Raw genomic sequence first — 18,895 nt, 5'->3', positions numbered from 1 at the left:
GAATGGTCAGGATGAAGTCGCTAGCCCGATGTTATGTGTGGTGGCCTGGAATGGACCAGAACATAGAACAATGGGTACGAACATGCAAGGCATGCCAAGAGGTGCGGCCAGAAGTGGCCAGAGCACCAGTCCACTGGTGGGAGCAGTCCAGGACTCCCTGGAGCCGGCTGCACATAGATTTTGCTGGGCCATTCCAAGGGAAGGTCTTTTTGGTTATCGTTGATGCATATTCCAAATGGTTAGAAGTGGCGATGGTCCCTAGCATGGCATCAGCTGCCGTAATCAAGGTGTTGAGGCAGCTGTTTGCTACCCACGGGTTACCTGAGACCATTGTATCAGATAATGGGGCAGCTTTTGTATCCCAAGAATTCAGGGCATTCTTGGCTGATAACTTTATAAGAGGGGTCACATCCGCGCCCTTTCACCCATCCTCCAATGGGCAGGCTGAGCGCATGGTAAGAACAGCCAAAGAATCCATTGCGCGCTTAATGGAGGGTAACTGGTCGGCTCGCATTGCGCGAATGTTATTTTTGCAGCATGCGACGCCGTGTACTGCGACGGGCAAGTCGCCAGCCGAGCTGCTCTTAGGTAGAAGACTGGTAACGGTGCTGGATTATGTCCACCCAGATAAAATGCCAAACCGTAATTCAAGAGCAACCCCCCAGGCTGAGACTGACACAACAAGGTATCTCGCCCCTGAAGATCTGGTCTGGGTGAGGAACTATTCACGAGGTCCGCGGTGGGTGGCCGGTGTGATCACCCGGGCTAGTGGACCTGTGTCCTATTATGTGACCTTGGAAAATGGGCAAGTTTGGAAGAGACATATAGATCAGCTGAGGCGCCAGGCGCTCAGCAGGGAGGAGTCAGATAATTCATCCCTGGCTAATGACGCACAGCTGCGAGACCAGAGTGAAGATGGCCCAGAGGTGCAGTCACCAGGGGCTTCAGCAAATGAACCAGGGTCTGCTAGTCCTCAGGATGACGAGGTACAGGTCGGGGACCCTGAGATGTCTGGGACTCCATCTGTTCCTGACGAAACCCCTATAGCAGCCCCTCCACCACAGGTAACACCCAATCCAGAACCTGCAACACCTGTTGTCAGGAGATCAGGTAGAAGTTGTAGGACCCCACAGTACCTGAGGGATTACGACTGCTGTGCTCACTAGGGGGGGAGGGGTGTTGTGTATTGAGTCAAAGGATTTTATATCTGTATTATTATTGTCTGTATTTGCATTAGGATAAAGTAACTGCCTTTTGGTTCCAGAGGGTACAGCTACTATTGGTTCATTTAAGCTGCTGTATTTGGATCCTCTGTCTTATTGGTTTCCTCCAAAAGGCAGCACTGTGATTGCTTGATATTGTTCCCTCCAAAATGTATCCCTTCCTAGCTAGTCCCCTGTCCCTATAAATGTAGCTTTCCTCTCCTCAGTCTTCAGTCTTGTTCACTTTAATAAAGAGCTGTTACTAGAGAACTGTCTCCAGCATGTTTTGTCAAGAGAGCTGAAATCACAAACCCCACGTCACAACAAAAATCACTTCAGCCTTTTGAGTATCTGGGTAGTTTATCTAAACAAGAATGTGTCCACCCAGGCTCTGGGCACACAGCCATTAAAACTCTTGAGACGTTTTGTTGGTTTGGTTTGTTCTTGCTGTATTTTATGACGTATAAACGTTTCTTTTTAACCAGGCCTTTGGTTGATCTGATTGACATCCTATGCTCTTTTAAAAACGAGGCTTTGGGTGGGAGGAGTGTTGTTGGGTTGTTGTTTTTATTTCGATTGTGCATATTGTGGTTTTTATGTTGCTCTTTTCCGTGAACCACCCTGAGACCTCCAGGTACAGGGCGGTATATAAATTCCATAAATAAATAAAATAAATATTTTGCATTCCTGTTTTTCTTTTGCATTTTTAGGCTGTGAACCGCCGTGATAATTTCGGATGAAAACAAAAATGCCATTGATTTATGAATAAAATAATCGATGAACCTTCCCCTGATCCCCTCCGCCGAGGTTTCAAACAGGCCTTATGCTCCCCCAAGCAGCGGGTTGAATGAATGAATGAATGAATCTTTATTTGCATCAACCACCGGCCATAGCAATAAAACAATACGAATCCGATATATGTGCAACGAATAGAAATAAAAAGTCAATTATATAAAATACATTTTAGGGTTTTGGCCCAAGCAGCAGGTTCACGGGACCGGCTGCGTTGCAAAGGATGCTCCGGACGAGGCACCGAGGATTACAAGCTCCGCCGCTCACCTCCCTCCTCCCTCGCCTCCGCTCCGCCCGTTCAGAAAGAGGCGGGTCTTCCTTCGCTCCCGCTTCACGTGACTCGAGTCCTCCGTCTCCTCTCCTCCAATGGGATTATGTCCACCCAGATAAAATGCCAAACCGTAATTCAAGAGCAACCCCCCAGGCTGAGACTGACACAACAAGGTATCTCGCCCCTGAAGATCTGGTCTGGGTGAGGAACTATTCACGAGGTCCGCGGTGGGTGGCCGGTGTGATCACCCGGGCTAGTGGACCTGTGTCCTATTATGTGACCTTGGAAAATGGGCAAGTTTGGAAGAGACATATAGATCAGCTGAGGCGCCAGGCGCTCAGCAGGGAGGAGTCAGATAATTCATCCCTGGCTAATGACGCACAGCTGCGAGACCAGAGTGAAGATGGCCCAGAGGTGCAGTCACCAGGGGCTTCAGCAAATGAACCAGGGTCTGCTAGTCCTCAGGATGACGAGGTACAGGTCGGGGACCCTGAGATGTCTGGGACTCCATCTGTTCCTGACGAAACCCCTATAGCAGCCCCTCCACCACAGGTAACACCCAATCCAGAACCTGCAACACCTGTTGTCAGGAGATCAGGTAGAAGTTGTAGGACCCCACAGTACCTGAGGGATTACGACTGCTGTGCTCACTAGGGGGGGAGGGGTGTTGTGTATTGAGTCAAAGGATTTTATATCTGTATTATTATTGTCTGTATTTGCATTAGGATAAAGTAACTGCCTTTTGGTTCCAGAGGGTACAGCTACTATTGGTTCATTTAAGCTGCTGTATTTGGATCCTCTGTCTTATTGGTTTCCTCCAAAAGGCAGCACTGTGATTGCTTGATATTGTTCCCTCCAAAATGTATCCCTTCCTAGCTAGTCCCCTGTCCCTATAAATGTAGCTTTCCTCTCCTCAGTCTTCAGTCTTGTTCACTTTAATAAAGAGCTGTTACTAGAGAACTGTCTCCAGCATGTTTTGTCAAGAGAGCTGAAATCACAAACCCCACGTCACAACAAAAATCACTTCAGCCTTTTGAGTATCTGGGTAGTTTATCTAAACAAGAATGTGTCCACCCAGGCTCTGGGCACACAGCCATTAAAACTCTTGAGACGTTTTGTTGGTTTGGTTTGTTCTTGCTGTATTTTATGACGTATAAACGTTTCTTTTTAACCAGGCCTTTGGTTGATCTGATTGACATCCTATGCTCTTTTAAAAACGAGGCTTTGGGTGGGAGGAGTGTTGTTGGGTTGTTGTTTTTATTTCGATTGTGCATATTGTGGTTTTTATGTTGCTCTTTTCCGTGAACCACCCTGAGACCTCCAGGTACAGGGCGGTATATAAATTCCATAAATAAATAAAATAAATATTTTGCATTCCTGTTTTTCTTTTGCATTTTTAGGCTGTGAACCGCCGTGATAATTTCGGATGAAAACAAAAATGCCATTGATTTATGAATAAAATAATCGATGAACCTTCCCCTGATCCCCTCCGCCGAGGTTTCAAACAGGCCTTATGCTCCCCCAAGCAGCGGGTTGAATGAATGAATGAATGAATCTTTATTTGCATCAACCACCGGCCATAGCAATAAAACAATACGAATCCGATATATGTGCAACGAATAGAAATAAAAAGTCAATTATATAAAATACATTTTAGGGTTTTGGCCCAAGCAGCAGGTTCACGGGACCGGCTGCGTTGCAAAGGATGCTCCGGACGAGGCACCGAGGATTACAAGCTCCGCCGCTCACCTCCCTCCTCCCTCGCCTCCGCTCCGCCCGTTCAGAAAGAGGCGGGTCTTCCTTCGCTCCCGCTTCACGTGACTCGAGTCCTCCGTCTCCTCTCCTCCAATGGGGAATCTTCCCTTCTCTCTGGATTCCAGCCCCGTGCTTGGGTGGGTGGGGAAAGATAGGGCGGTGAGTCACGTGAGCAAAGGGAGCCTATAGCTGAGCGGGCTCGCGGCTGCTGGGCGGGAAAGAAGGAAGGCGGGGAGAGGGGCAGCGCCTGCCTCTGAGGGGGGGAACGAGCGACAGCGCCGACCCTCAGCCGCCGCCGCCCTAGGGACTCGGCGGCCTGCCCTGGCCGAGGCACGGGACGGACGGGCCAGGACGGGCCGCTGCGAGCGGAGCTATGTCCATGGAGGACCCCTTCTTCGTGGTGAAAGGGTGAGTGGGCGCCGAGGAGGAGGAGGAGGGGAGGCGGCGGCGGGGAGGGCAGGCCTCTCTCTTGCTCCTGGAGGCCTCGTTCTCCCCGGGGTGGTCGGCCTTCGCCCGGGAGGCTCCCGGGGACTCCGACGGCCCACACGAGGAACCAGGGCCGGAGGCGGCGGCGGCAACGCGCGCGTGGACGTGGAGAGCGCCACTCTCGCGGTCGGACCCGGCCGCCCTCTCTTCCGCGAAGGGGCAGCTGCGAGGGGCCCGAGTCGGCACGCGGGTTACCTCGGGGCGGACAGGTTTAACTGACAAATTATAATAATTATTAATTCATTAATAAGCATCGTTATATCAACTACAACAATTATTATTATTTAACAGCAGCAGTAATAAGAAGAAGCATTATATAAACAAAAACATTGACAACAGCGGCAGTAATAATAAGAATAATAAGCATGTATATTAACAATAGTTGTTATTGCTGTTATTGTTTAACAGCAACAACAGTCATGCTGCTACTAATGGCAGGGCTGCCATATTTTGAGGGGCAAAAAAGGAGGCATTTGCCGACTTCTGCTGTTAACTATGGATCCCAATAATAATAATGTATACCCCACCCATCTAGCTGAGTCTCCCCAGCCACTCTGGGCTGCTCCCAATCAAATATTAAAACAATACTTACAGCATTAATGATGACATTTTACATACCCAGGAAAGAAAGAGGACATATGGCAACCCTAATTGGTGGCCTGATCGAGCAGGGCTCTTACTGTGCTGTGAGGACAGGGTGCTGGGCTTGGATGCATGTTGCATCGGGACTAATAGATTTAACAGATAATAATAGTAATGTCAGTAATAATGATAATGGTTAACACTACTAGTAATAATAATGACCCTTTTCCTGATGGTTTGTTGCATGCATTGGTCCAGGAAGGGGTGCCCAGGTCTGGGTCCTTGTTTACCTGAGGGGACAAGGACAGCACTGTGGAAATGGCACATTTTTAGTATTGCATTTGCTCCCATTTCCCCCCGCCCATTGTGCGTTCATTCATAGCCTTTTGGTTATAGCCCTCAGGAATGCACCCATCATTTTATGAGCATTTTGCTGATCCATGGGCATTTATGAGACTAAAGGCTGAAACAGGGTTGCTGATACCGGTACCCTCTGTCATTTTTTGTGTCCATCACGTTTTTTGAAAGATCATCATGTTCAATGAATGAGATTAAAGTTTTTCATGGTGATCTTAATTCTCAGCCTATCATTAGAATATTTATTTGATGGTCACAAGAGTCTCACATATTAGCATCTTGGTTCCCCAAATTTCCAGCAAGCATATTTTTCCTTCTTCAGAACTAGCTGTGCGGAAGATGCGTATAAGTTGAAAAGATGACTCTACAAAGCAAATTATAAGGACAGGTTTATGCATTCTTTGAAAGCTTGACATTCAGGGGTTTTAAGGAAAGAATCGAAAGCCTGTTTCAATTGAACAGAACGTGACAAGCTAATGATTGCCTAGAGATGTTTGTTAAATTTGTAGGAAAATGGAGGGACACACACGGAAGGATGAGGATAAGTTCATGAATGGCAAACTCCCTGTCTAGTGAAAATGTTGTTCTAGAAAGTTAAAGATGGAAATTAGCAGCTTCGTTTAGCAATTGTGAATCTTTCCAACATAGTTTGTCCACAGTTAGATCTGAAGTGTCATTGACATGTTACCTGAAATGAAAGTCCTCAACCCCTCACTCACCACAACCTGCCTTTCAACTAATTGCTTTTAGATGTTTTAATTGTAATTGTTGTGAGAAAGTTTTAACTGCTTTAGAATATTTTTCTTTGGGGGGGGGGTATCTGTTTGTCACCATGGGGTCCTTTGAGAGGAAGAGCAGGATTTAAATACAGTCATGTAATGGTTTACATCCGCTGTGGTTTGAGTACTCTCGGTTTGAGTACTCCACGGTCCCGGAAGTGTTTTTGCTTCCAGGTTCCGCGGCGCACGCATTTACAGAAGTGCTCTATCAGCGCTTCGCGCACGCGGCGAAGCGCTGCTCCATTTAAGTACATTTCAGGGAGCAGATGGCTCCCCGGAACCAATTGTGTACTTAAACCGAGGTACCACTGTAAAGAATTTCAACTTGCCAGATATTGGTGCATTTCACTCCTGTATGTGATGGTTGGAAGCTTAGGTCAGAATGAATTTCCCTTCAAGTACACCTCTTAAATCCACTTTGAAAGCTTGTCTAGCATGAGCAAAGAGGCAAGAACAATGCACAAGTTGTATACTGGGAGCCATGTGGGAATAGCATTTCCAAATATAGAGAACCGGATTAACAGGGACTAGAATACCAAAATAAAAACTTAGTTGGTCTTTAAGGTGCTACTGAATGAATTTTTTTATTTTGCTTCGACTCAGACCAACACGGCTACCTACCTGTAACTAGGGACTAGAATTGATAGCTAACTAGAGGTGGAATGTTTGGCTTTTACCATTTTCAGAAAATTAAGGATTCAAGAAAGAACGTTGTATAGTGACATTTGTAATGTTTCTCTTCTAATTGAGGAGAGAGCATAGATATCTGTGAGCTGTAGTCAATAGTCTAAACCAGGGGTCCCCAAACTAAGGCCTGGGGGCCGGATGTGGCCCAATCACCTTCTAAATCCGGCCTGCGGATAGTCCGGGAATCAGCATGTTTTTACATGAGTAGAATGTACTGTATCCTTTTATTTAAAATGCATCTCTTGGTTATTTGTGGGGCATAGGAATTCGTTCATTTCCCCCCCCCCCCCAAAAAATATAGTCTGGCCCCCCACAAGGTCTAAGGGACAGTGCACCGGCCCCCTGCTGAAAAAGTTTGCTGACCCCTGGTCTAAACGTTGGTCAGTGATTTATTTTCCTAATGCTAACAATGCTGATTTGTACACTCTGCACATCTATTGCTTTGCAAACCGTAGTATAGAGGTGGGAAGGTATCTCTTTCTCCACTGCACATAGAAAGGTAGCCTTTGATAGACATAAAGCTTCAACTACCCTATCTTGCTGTCTTCCCATAGCAGTTGCAAAAAAAAATCACAAATTGGACCTGCAACCACAATTATTTTCTGTAGATGGTGTATGCACACAGATTTCTCTTGCATGTGAGAAACATCAGGCTGGGGAGGTAGTATACGAACTGGCTCATAATTGTTGCATACATACATCAGTATTTTCAAGGGGAGGCATCAAATGATTTGTATTTGAATATAGGCAAATAAGAACATTGTTCTATAAGCGCAGATGCTTAGCAGTTGTAAGTTGACATCTGTATATAAATAATTATGAGGCCACCTAGCAAATTTTAATGTTCTATTTTGTTCATTTTTCCTTCAATTCCAGGGAAGTTCAGAAGGCAGTGAACACTGCACAGGGGCTGTTCCAGAGATGGACAGAACTCCTGCAAGATCCATCCAGCGCTACAAGAGAAGAAATTGACTGGACCACTAATGAACTGAGGAACAACCTAAGGAGCATTGAGTGGGATCTTGAAGACTTAGATGAAACTATTAATATCCTTTGGGTTTTCAGATGTATAGATACACAAACCTATATTGTACTTACCCAGATGATTTTGGCACAAAGTTACTCAGTTCAACAAATAAGCAAGTTTTGGTATAACATGTCATCTTGGAGGCGTTGCTGAAACCAGAAACTTAATTCTTCTCACACCACAAATTATTCTTTACAGTGTGCATTCATGTTTATTCTCCCATATGCTATCATTTAAGATAAGAAAACATTATTAGAGGCAAAAGCCTTTATTAGCTATAATATCTACTCACAAATGGCATCAAAATTGTTCAAATTTTAATTCTGAGTACTTTAAGTAAACGTTTTTCAGTTCAAAGGCCCCCCAAGGGGTGTACAAGAATATACTTTTCTTTTATCAAAAAAAACCCAATCTGTTGTTAAAAGGACACAAACATGCCATATACGCTCAGCACATATCCTGAAAAATGTTTCTAGAATGCATTCCTAAAAGGCCGCATTAAGAATGGCTATATGTTATGTAGGAACTGTATCAAATATAGTTTCCTTTACTGACTATTCCCAACGCATTGTTGAAGCAAACCCTCGAAAATTCAACCTTGATGCAACAGAGCTAGGAGTAAGAAAAGCCTTCATCACAAGCACACGACAGGTGGTCAGGGTAAGGTGTTTGGCTTTCCTAAGTCTGAGGAGGCGACTGCATACAGAACAAAGAAATCGTGGCTTTTGTGTCTTAAAGTGTTTAGTACACTTGTTGGAGCAAGGCAGGTCATAAGGGCCACTTACAGAGCAATCCTTCTCATAAGGTAGTCCAGCTGTATTTAGGATTGCAGCTTTCATCTTCTAATGTTAGATAGCATTACAAACAGATAAACAAACTAATAAAATGTTAGACTTTAAAATAAATATCCAGGCATTGAGAAGCTTTTAACAGCTGTTACTGTGGGTAGATGCCTTTTTGTTTGTTTGTTTGTTCTTGTTTTGTTAAGAAAAAAAACCACCACTGCCCAGTATACAATAAAGCTGCCTTATTTTAAAAATTAGCATGTCGTAACTTACGCTAACATCAGAATAAAATTCTTATTCTTTATTTCTTTACTAAACAGGATATGAAGGATCAAATGTCAAACACTTCTGTTCAAGCACTGGCTGAAAGGAAAAACAGGCAGGTCAGTATTGCTGCTAGATTGCCTTCGGACTTGACTGCAGAATTTGTGAGAATATGGCTGGTCCATTTGTATTAGGTGTGAGCGTTTAAAGATTTTGCATTGATCATGCTTCATAAAGGAGCCCCATGTTTCAGAGCATGACTTACATCCTTGCTCAGAAGGGTGCAACGAGCCTGCAAAAAAGAGGAGAACATTTTCTTCTGTCTTGCCTGTTTGAGCTACCAAACTTTGTTCGCACATGTGTGGGAAGGAGGAGTTTGTTTTCCTCTTGTTGATCTTCCCCAATGAAGCAAATTCCCCAAAAAAGCCTTTGACTGTGTCGACCACAGCAAACTATGGCAAGTTCTTAAAGAAATGGGAGTGCCTGATCACCTCATCTGTCTCCTGAGAAATCTCTATGTGGGACAAGAAGCTACAGTTAGAACTGGATATGGAACAACTGATTGGTTCAAAATTGGGAAAGGAGTACGACAAGGTTGTATATTGTCTCCCTGCTTATTTAACTTATATGCAGAATTCATCATGCGAAAGGCTGGACTAGATGAATCCCAAGCCGGAATTAAGATTGCCGGAAGAAATATCAACAACCTCAGATATGCAGATGACACAACCTTGATGGCAGAAAGCGAGGAGGAATTAAAGAACCTTTTAATGAGGGGGAAAGAGGAGAGCGCAAAATATGGTCTGAAGCTCAACATCAAAAAAAACCAAGATCATGGCCACTGGTCCCATCACCTCCTGGCAAATAGAAGGGGAAGAAATGGAGGCAGTGAGAGATTTTACTTTCTTGGGAGAAAAGCAATGACAAACCTAGACAGCATCTTAAAAAGCAGAGACATCACCTTGCCGACAAAGGTCCGTATAGTTAAAGCTATGGTTTTCCCAGTAGTGATGTATGGAAGTGAGAGCAGGACCATAAAGAAGGCTGATCGCCGAAGAATTGATGCTTTTGAATTATGGTGCTGGAGGAGACTCTTGAGAGTCCCATGGACTGCAAGAAGATCAAACCTATCCATTCTTAAGGAAATCAGCCCTGAGTGCTCCCTGGAAGGACAGATCATGAAGCTGAGGCTCTAATACTTTGGCCACCTCATGAGAAGAGAAGAATCCTTGGAAAAGACCCTGATGTTGGGAAAGATGGAGGGCACTAGGAGAAGGGGACGACAGAGGACAAGATGGTTGGACAGTGTTCTCGAAGCTACGAACATGAGTTTGACCAAACTGCGGGAGGCAGTGCAAGACAGGAGTGCCTGGCGTGCTATGGTCCGTGGGGTCACGAAGAGTCGGACACGACTAAACGACTAAACAACAACAACAAAAATGTAGCAAATGCAGCAATTGCCTAAAGATAATTGTAACTCTTGCTTCCCAGAATTGGGCATAGCTTTGTATTTTGTAGGATAGATATGAGTGGATCATGGTCAGCTTATTCTCCTTTCTCCTCTGCCACAGAAGGGGGCAAGGTGATAGTAAGTCAATCAGTTCCCAGAGTCTCTCTTGCACTTACTGATGGTGGTGTATTGAAGCCCTCTTCCCCTCCTCAGAATTTAAAACAAACGGAAGACTCCTATTGATCCATCTTTGAGAGAAAGCATGAACGGAGCCCTAGTCTTCAAAGGGTCATGTGAAATTCTGCGACAGGAAATCTTAACCACATCTTCTATTGGGGGCTCCCCTATGGAGCTGGTCCTGGTAGGGCACCAAATTCAAAAGGCACCGACCACAATGCCACACTTGCCATTGAATAATTAGGAGCACATTTTAAGGCTACTGGTTGTTCCTTTGCAGTTGTGGCTTTACCTGCTGTTCTTCTTAACGTAGGAAAAGTCAGCTTCCATAGCAATCTGCTTGAAAATCAAAAGACAGTGAAAGAGGCACAGCATGTCAGGTGCACAGCATTCAAGAGAGACCCATTTTTTAAAGCCTGGTTCTGGGAATGTGTTGTGATCTGACTGAGTTGTGAGATTTTTCCCTTATACGCAGAAACTGCTCAGTTGTTTCCCCTTTGTTCACTGATGTGCAGGTCCTTCTGGGAGAAAGTGGAACTCATGGCTGGAGTTCTGGGGCTGACAAGTACGGCCGCTTGGATCGTGAAATGCAGTCGGTAAATTCCCACTTCATTGAGGAGCAGCAAGCACAGCAACAGGTAGAATGTTTCCTATGGACAGCTTTGTGTGGATGGATGTGTTTGCATATATTTGTGCGCGTGTATATGCAATCAGAGCCACTGATATTGGAGGATTTCCAGAGAAGCTTTGGCCTCAGGACTAATATGTTCTCTAGGACACACAAGCACAGCTTTTCATAGCTCAATTAGGGAACCAGGATGAGGAGGGAAGGAATAGAGGAAAGTTGGTGACAGAGGGAAACTCCTGCAGTCCATTAGGAGAAGGATTCATGGGGTGACAGTGAATAAAAAGTGACCACTAACCTCTTCCATCTGTTCCGTTGTCTATGCTCTGGCAACCTCTTAAGTTAGATTACTGTGGGGGTGGTGGTGGTTATTGGGTTGCTTTTGTTTTATTACCTATTTTGTGTTCTCATTTTGTATTTTTATGTTGAGAATCACCCTGTGATCTTCAGGAGAAGGCTGGTACACAAATTTAACAAATAAAATAAAATAAAGAACATTGCTAAAGACTTTCAGCAGAGTTATGATACACCTTCTTGAAAAACACCAGTAATTTACACCCAGTTCAAATAAACACATATTACTGAGAGTCAAAGCAGACAATGCTCAAATGCAAACAAAGGAATCCAGTCTTCCTCTGAGTTCAGGACAAGCATGCATAGCATAATATGAGGTATCAGTGCCTTTCAGAAAGGGAGACATTCTGGAAAGGAAGTTTGGGACAGGAAACTGGGAGCAGACTTGCTGACTGGAAGTTCTGTACTTTTTCTTTAAAGTTAGTCCTTAGAGCCCTTAATGTTAGTCCTTAGAGCAGCCTTCCCCAGCCTTTGGATATTTAGGACTACATCTCTCATTATCCCTGACTGTTGTCTATGATGTCTGGGGCTGATGGGAGCTGTACTCCACCTGAAAGGCATCAGATTTGGGGAAGGCTTCTCTAGATCAGGCATCCCCAAACTGCGGCCCTCCAGATATTTTGGCCTACAACTCCCATGATCCCTACTTAACAGGACCAGTGGTCGGGGAAGATGGGAATTGTAGTCCAAAACATCTGGAGGGCCGAAGTTTGGGGATGCCTGCGCTAGATGCTCAAGAAATTAAGATTGGATGTGTATGGAGCTGCTATTAGCACTTTAGACTGCCAACTGCAGTAGCATATTGTGGGTTTTAAATCCCCTCCTCTTTTCTGGGTACCAGTTAATCATCGAACAGCAGGATGAACAGTTGGAGCTGGTCTCTGGCAGCATTGGTGTATTAAAGAATATGTCCCAGCGTATTGGAGGAGAGCTAGATGAACAAGCAGTGTGAGTATTTGAATATACTGTGTTGCTAGCCACTATGGAGAACAAAGTACTAGATGAGATGAGCAACCAGGGCTTTTTTAAAGTACTCGACCAGCACCAAAACCAATGTGAGGAATTCAGTGTAGTGCTATGGCAATTATTCAGTCAGTCCAAGCATTTCAGCTTGCCAAACAAAACAATATTTTATTTCCTTCCCTTGTGTCCTGTTCGGTGGGGAGGGAAGTTGTTTCTCCTGATATCCAGCCCCAAACAAGTTTGGGGTGTGTGCAGCGGGGGGGGGAGGGATCCCCATTGTGCCAAGTGGAAGTCCTTGCGTGGGTTTCTGCTAGCAAGACTCAAATTAGTTGAATTCAGCCCCCCCCCAAAATAGTCTGAGCCAAGATCTACCAGATTGTCTGGCATTTATCAAGAATTTTGACACTTTAGTCCTGTTTATTTTCCTGTGATGTGGCAGGTAGCAGGACATAAGATATATTTCTCTTCGACCTGCAGTAATATTTCTATCTACTTATGCTAAATCTTGGAAGGCAATGTCACCTTGGTTTGTTCTTCATCTTTAACCTAAGCTTTTGATTATAATAGTGAAGTGTAGAATGAACAGTGAGAGAGACTCAGCTGTGTTTGGGGAGGAAGCATGTGGAGATGAGCCTCAGCAGAAGATATTGGGAGCATAGGCAGGTTGGGAATGGGCATTTCTCCAGTTATTTGGGTCCCAAGTTGTTTGGGTCTTCTGCAACTCAGTTAACGACAAAACAAAACAAAACCTTGGTGGCTCCCACCTCATAACTATTTCCCTATGTAGTTGCCAGATTTTTGTAACAAACTCTTCTCCTACGCTAAGTTAAAAGCTTAGTCTGACATACCCTGCTCTCTTCTTGTGGTTCTAGCATGTTGGATGACTTTTCTCATGAACTGGACAGCACTCACTCACGGCTAGACAATGTTATGAAGAAACTTGCAAAAGTGTCCCATATGACCAGTGGTAAGTAGCCTGGAGTTGGAAATAGGTGATGTTAAAATGTTAAGTCGTCTGTTATTGTAGGGGGCTCAACTAGGACATCACCACCCATTATGAGCAAGAATCGTTTTAAGCTGATACAGGTAGGTGCCAGCCCTTGTTTCTTCTGCTGGTGCCATCCAAGCAGACTACTTGTCCCAGGCCTGTAATGGTTGGAATTCTAAGGCAGCTGGTGTAGGCCTGATCTTCTCTGGAAACATCATAATCAATCAGTCAATCAATCAATCACTCTACCCTGCCCATTTGGCTGGCTTTCCCCAGCCACTCAGGGCAGCTTTCATCCAAAGATTAAAAATACATTAAAAACAGCAGTATAGCACTGCATTTAGAAGAAGGCAGGTGCTATATCAAATCCATTTTAGTTTATATGATGCTGAGTAATTGTTTGTTTCCAGGGACGCATGCAACATGATAGACATACTCTTCATTCACAATTTTGTGAAATGCCAACTGTTCACTATCCCTGAGTGTCTTTAGCTGGAGACTGAAGAGAAAAGGCTTTAGAAATCTGTCCTTGAAAAAAAAAACAGAAAAAAAGAAACCTGTGCTCAGGTAGTTTGAATTGTGTGTCTGCTGCTAAAGAGCTTCACAATCCTTTCTTTATATGATTTCTGTTTTGTGTGTTTTACAGTGGTTGCATATTCAATAAGTAAACTTCAGAGAGAGTTGAATGGTTTGAGGTTTCCAGCTGCTACCTGATTCCCAGAGTGTAGATTTTAATTGTGTCCTGCTTTTCCTGCTGCAAGTTTTAGAAACTAGATGCAGCTCTGTTTATGTGGAAGCGTTTGCTGTGGGGCATTGCTTTTCCAGCTGCACCTGTAGGCACAATGTGAACACAGCCTCTTGAAATTCTCACTGCACACATTTCCAAGCTTCTCGATTTGTTCCTCTTGCTTGAGGGATACTAAGAGCAGCAGCTCAGCTGCCATATGCTGGGCCCTTCTGGGATCTTAGTCTTGGAAAGGGATTATGGACCAGCACCAAAGAGAAGGAGTGACTACATTGTGAATCAGGGAGTTTGCATAGCAAGGAGCCTATCGTTTGTTACATGAATTCTCCTGACATCTGATCGAACTGTTCCAAATACAGCCGTTTCTTTAAAAAGGCCTACAACAACACCATGTCTTCTCTTGCCTGCTGGCTTTTCTGGCCTCAGTTAGGCTCCTAGCACTGCAGTGCATGGAAAGTTTCTTTCATGGCAGCAGAGAACTAATCCGTATGTGTTCTATTGCAGATCGGCGACAGTGGTGCGCAATTATCATTCTCTTTGCTATCCTGCTGGTGGTGCTTATTCTGTTTTTTGTGCTGTGATGGACTGGTGCACCGATACTTTTCCTAGCTTCCTTCTCGATGAAATATCAGATAACTCTTTCTGCCCAGAGAGAATTCCCATCATAGAAAAATGACGTTCTTCTGTGAATGGAACACTGGTGACATGACTCACTCGCTCTCTCATGGTTCTTCTGCCTATCCTCATCAACTTTCCTGAGGTGCAAAAATGGAAGACTAACAAATGCCCAAACTCTGCTATCACTGGAAGCAAAGCTTTTGGGTCTTGGACATTGCTGTTTTTCCTGTACTCCTCTGTAGCATGGAAGAAACCAATATCTGGCCCCGCCTCCATCCTGTCGCAGGTATGAACCTTTTCCAGGAAGCACTCCAGACTCTCTTCTTCATGTCTTGCAGGAAAGCATTCCTTCATGGGCCAACTACACAGCACTTCCCTGCAAATAAGTGTGGGTCCTCAGTAGGAGAAAAGGGACAGTAAATGCAGGGACTAAATTCACACTATAGGCATTTTCAGTTTCTTCCCTGGAACAGGAGTTCACAGTTAACTGCCATGTGTAAAGAGCTGTGTGCCACACAGTTGAAATGCTGAATTACAAAAAAAAGTACACACCGGAGCCTTTAAAACAAAAAATCATGCAAGGCAGATACATGTGTGTGGGAAAGCTGTGGGCCCTGAATGTTGAAAATACACCTAAGATTAATCTTGGCACATATTGAAAGCAGGAGCCATTGCAAGTCCTGTTGCTCTAATCTGGGCTGATTCTGCATTTCATTCAGTGCGGCAGACCTGGCTCTAGCAAGTTAGTATGAATCTTGAGCAAAACCTACTGTTGGAGTTCGAACTGTAACCAGACTGCAGGGTCTGACCCCCAGGCAGCTAGCGCTCAACTCCCAATTTTGAGAGCTTTAAACTCAGTTTTACTGCACTGCAAAGTGGAAACGCTTTAAAGCGTACTGTAGCTAAAATCTTGCCTGTATTTGTTGCGTGAGAGAAATAGTTTTGGCTTTGGAAGTAAGCCTTCTGAAAATAGCAACTTACCCGGAGGGGTTCTTTTTGTTTCTGCTGCTTTTTATTAACAGCTGCCTCTAATGACTGACTGGCAGATCTAACATTTAAATAACAGTTAAAGGAGAAGAAAAATGGGTTCTGCTCGGTTAGGGCTTCATTCTGTCCTGTTACGAATTTCTTTCCTTCATCTTTTTTTCTTTTTTAAACCTTTTGATGTGTGAATAATTTCAATGATGATGCCTTTGCTAAATGACTTTTTATGGGGGATGTCTGGAAACTGGAGGATAGTTTCCCCAATGATTCTACCAGATTTTGAGGGTGTGTGGCTTCCATCCCCCTCATGGTTCACTCTCAAGATGGAAACCTTGATTTCCCCCCCTCCAATGTCCTGCTGGGTGTATCCTGCTTGCACAGCTGGGATCAGTTTAGGCCCCCTCCTTTTCATCTCTTCCTGAAGCTGCTGGTTGACAGGCATGTGAAGGAGCCAGGCAGCTGCAGTTTCTGCCCCAAGTCACATCTCCCCCCCCCAATACCTCCTTCCCCCTGGACTCCAAACCCCTGAACTCCCTTCGTTCTGACTTGTTTACACATTTAGGGAGGGCATCAGAAGTTGAGGGAGTCAAACCTCAGCAAAGCCAAACAGCGCTGCCTCCTCAGCCTTTCAAGCAGAAGAGTGATCGCATAAAAGGAGCAGCAGAAATAGTGACCTTTGGTGAGTGGAGTTTACACCCCCTGGAGAGAAACTGTGATCTATGAATGGCCTGAGATACACCAAGAGGGTATGTGGCTGGAACAGCCAACATTTCCTCCTCTGGATGGATAAGCAGAGGCAGGCTCCTTGAGAGCCTATGGGTGTTATTCCAGGAAAATATCATTAGCAGATGACAAGCTTAAATGAAGCACTACCAGGTCCGTCCACCCCCCGCAATGCACAGCCAGAGCAGAGCAGCGGCGGTGAGCTTGGGCCTTTTTCTAGTTCATGTCAGCAGCAGGGAAGTTGGGCAGGCCTAGCTGATGCCCCATAGGCCCTGAGCCCATGCCCTAGAAGCTTCTGCAAAGTGCTGGGGTTCCCCGGGAGATGTGGTGGGGTCTGTAGGAACATAGCAAGCTGCCCTGGTCAGATCATTGGGCTACCTGGCTCAGTAATAAAAACTGACTGGTAGCAGCTCCCTGGAATTTCAGAGGAAGGCATTTCGCTACCCTTCTTAGAGACTGAATCTGGGACCTTCTGCATGCAAAGCACCTGCTCTACTGTTGAGCTCCAGCCCCTCCCAGAGGGGTTACCTGAAGGTAGAAAGTTCATAAGCAAGCCTCTCCATCCATGAGGGTGAGGTCAGGCACCTTACTCCCGATTGTGCATAAAAACCTACTTTATTTATTTTACCCATAAACAGAAATGGTTGAAAGCTTGACGGTTCTCTTGGCACTAAAACACAAAAGCTACCATTTACTTAACAGTTGGAGATAACGGTTTAAGCCTTCAGATAAAAAGCTTGTTCAGGAGTGGGAGTTGTGCCTCGTTCACAAATTTCCACACTCTACGGCAAACATCTTTTACGTTTATTTTTAAGCTGTTTGGAGCTTTTTTGTAATTGTCTAAGCTCTTAACTTTTGAATGGACTGCCTATACTCCACCTTTTTTTTATAAGAGCGTTAATACTGTAATGCTCCCTGAGCTATATATATATTCGCCAAAGAGGCGAAGTATTGAACTAACAAAAGTCTGCAGCTCTGAATGCACCCCTTTCAATGGCTGATTCCTCAGTATGGCTGTAACAAAGGGGGCTTTTGTATATGTGGACAACCCTGGTGTGGCTGCCCCTTCAGAACAAGCAAAGCTTTTGTTTTGGACTACATTCCATGAAACAACTAATTTTAGACATGAGGTTAGAAGTCCTTTGAAAATCGCTTTCAGAAACAAAACGGTGCCTCTTCTCACCACCACCACAAGGAAGGAAAAAGCTTCACTGCTTCAGGTGTTTCCAGCACCATGAGTACAAGAAGAGTTGATCATCCACTCTAAAAGATGACAAAGAGATTACTCACCCACCCAACCCTTCCACATGAAGCTGCTATTTTTAATTTTCTGCTCAGTTTTGTATGTGCCTTATTGAGAACTTACAAAATTATATTCCTAATGGGATGAAGCCTGTGTACGATAATTAAAGTGAGGACACTTTGGAAGGGAGACATTGATGGTCCAAATTGTGCAGTGAGCCACCCAGCATGTGACCAGGGAGAAGAGTTACTGGGCCCCAAGAGAGAATTTAAAAATGTCAGGATCTCGTAACCTCTGGACCTGCCTGCTGCCTACCAGGCTCCCCTTTATGTCTGCCCTGGGGGCGATTGGCTCACTCTGACACTGCAGAGATGTACTTCCATTGTTTTAAGATTAGTTCAGGAAAAGCACTCCTCTGCTCTTCAGAGTTTGGAAATGCCTGAAGCCTTGGTTCCTTTCAAGCAGGTACATTCCAGGTGCTTCGAGCAACTCAGTCACTCAGATTTTGCTAAAATAAAAAAATTCCTTCAGTAGCACCTTAAAGACCAACTAAGTTTTTATTTTGGTATGAGCTTTCGTGTGCATGCACACTTCTTCAGAACTTTGCTGACATGCTTTGCTTGGGCACAGCCAGCAGGCTGCGTGTGACAACAAGCCAGCAGTGGACAGACAGCTGCCTCCTTGGTGTCCCGTCCCCCCGCCGCCCTTTTTCTGATGCTGTCATCTTTACTCATCCAAAACACTGCTCCATTGTTCACTTATTTTAGATGTATCAAGGCACTCCAGCAGCCATAGCCCTATATGCAAACTACAAGTGGGCAGCAGCTGCTACTTATTTTGGGGTGTGGGGGGGGTTGCTTCATTTGGCTGACCTCCCTGATAGTTGCAGAGCAAACATGTTCACAGCCATACTGGAGAAAGTTCAAGGTGTTTCGTGGTGAAACATGTTGAATGCTGCTTAAGTCAAATTGCTATTTTCCCTTCGGCTGTTTTTTGTTAATCACTTCATCAAGGCCTTGAAAAATGGGGCGGGGGGGG

General features: G+C 44.8%; 1 protein-coding gene across 2 annotated transcripts; it reads left to right on the top strand.

The window, feature by feature from the left end:
* Positions 1-4,266: 4,266 nt before the first annotated feature.
* On the top strand, positions 4,267-18,895 carry STX6 (syntaxin 6). 2 transcript variants are annotated; one of them, XM_035123255.2, is made up of 8 exons: positions 4,267-4,428; positions 7,788-7,957; positions 8,504-8,598; positions 9,044-9,106; positions 11,130-11,252; positions 12,435-12,541; positions 13,429-13,523; positions 13,955-14,785. In XM_035123255.2, exons 1-8 carry the CDS (start codon positions 4,394-4,396, stop codon positions 13,969-13,971), a joined length of 705 nt encoding a protein of 234 aa, XP_034979146.2. In that variant the 5' UTR covers positions 4,267-4,393; the 3' UTR covers positions 13,972-14,785. The 2 variants fall into 2 exon arrangements, with proteins under 2 accessions (XP_034979146.2, XP_034979145.2); XM_035123254.2 differs by lacking the exon at positions 13,955-14,785 and adding an exon at positions 14,794-18,895 and having other exon boundaries at positions 4,269-4,428.

The sequence above is a fragment of the Zootoca vivipara genome, chromosome 7 (assembly GCF_963506605.1).
Source record: "Zootoca vivipara chromosome 7, rZooViv1.1, whole genome shotgun sequence".
Taxonomy (NCBI): domain Eukaryota; kingdom Metazoa; phylum Chordata; class Lepidosauria; order Squamata; family Lacertidae; genus Zootoca; species Zootoca vivipara.
The sequence above is the reverse complement of the archived record's forward strand: the minus strand, read 5'-3'. Positions and strand labels throughout refer to the sequence as shown.

Bases quoted from the DNA above. Each gene is read 5' to 3' on its own strand.
- STX6 (XM_035123254.2), top strand. From the start codon at position 4,394: ATGTCCATGGAGGACCCCTTCTTCGTGGTGAAAGG. The intron at 9,107-11,129 runs GTCAGTATTGCT...ACTGATGTGCAG, and splicing joins CTGAAAGGAAAAACAGGCAG to GTCCTTCTGGGAGAAAGTGG. The intron at 13,524-14,793 runs GTAAGTAGCCTG...GTTCTATTGCAG, and splicing joins AGTGTCCCATATGACCAGTG to ATCGGCGACAGTGGTGCGCA.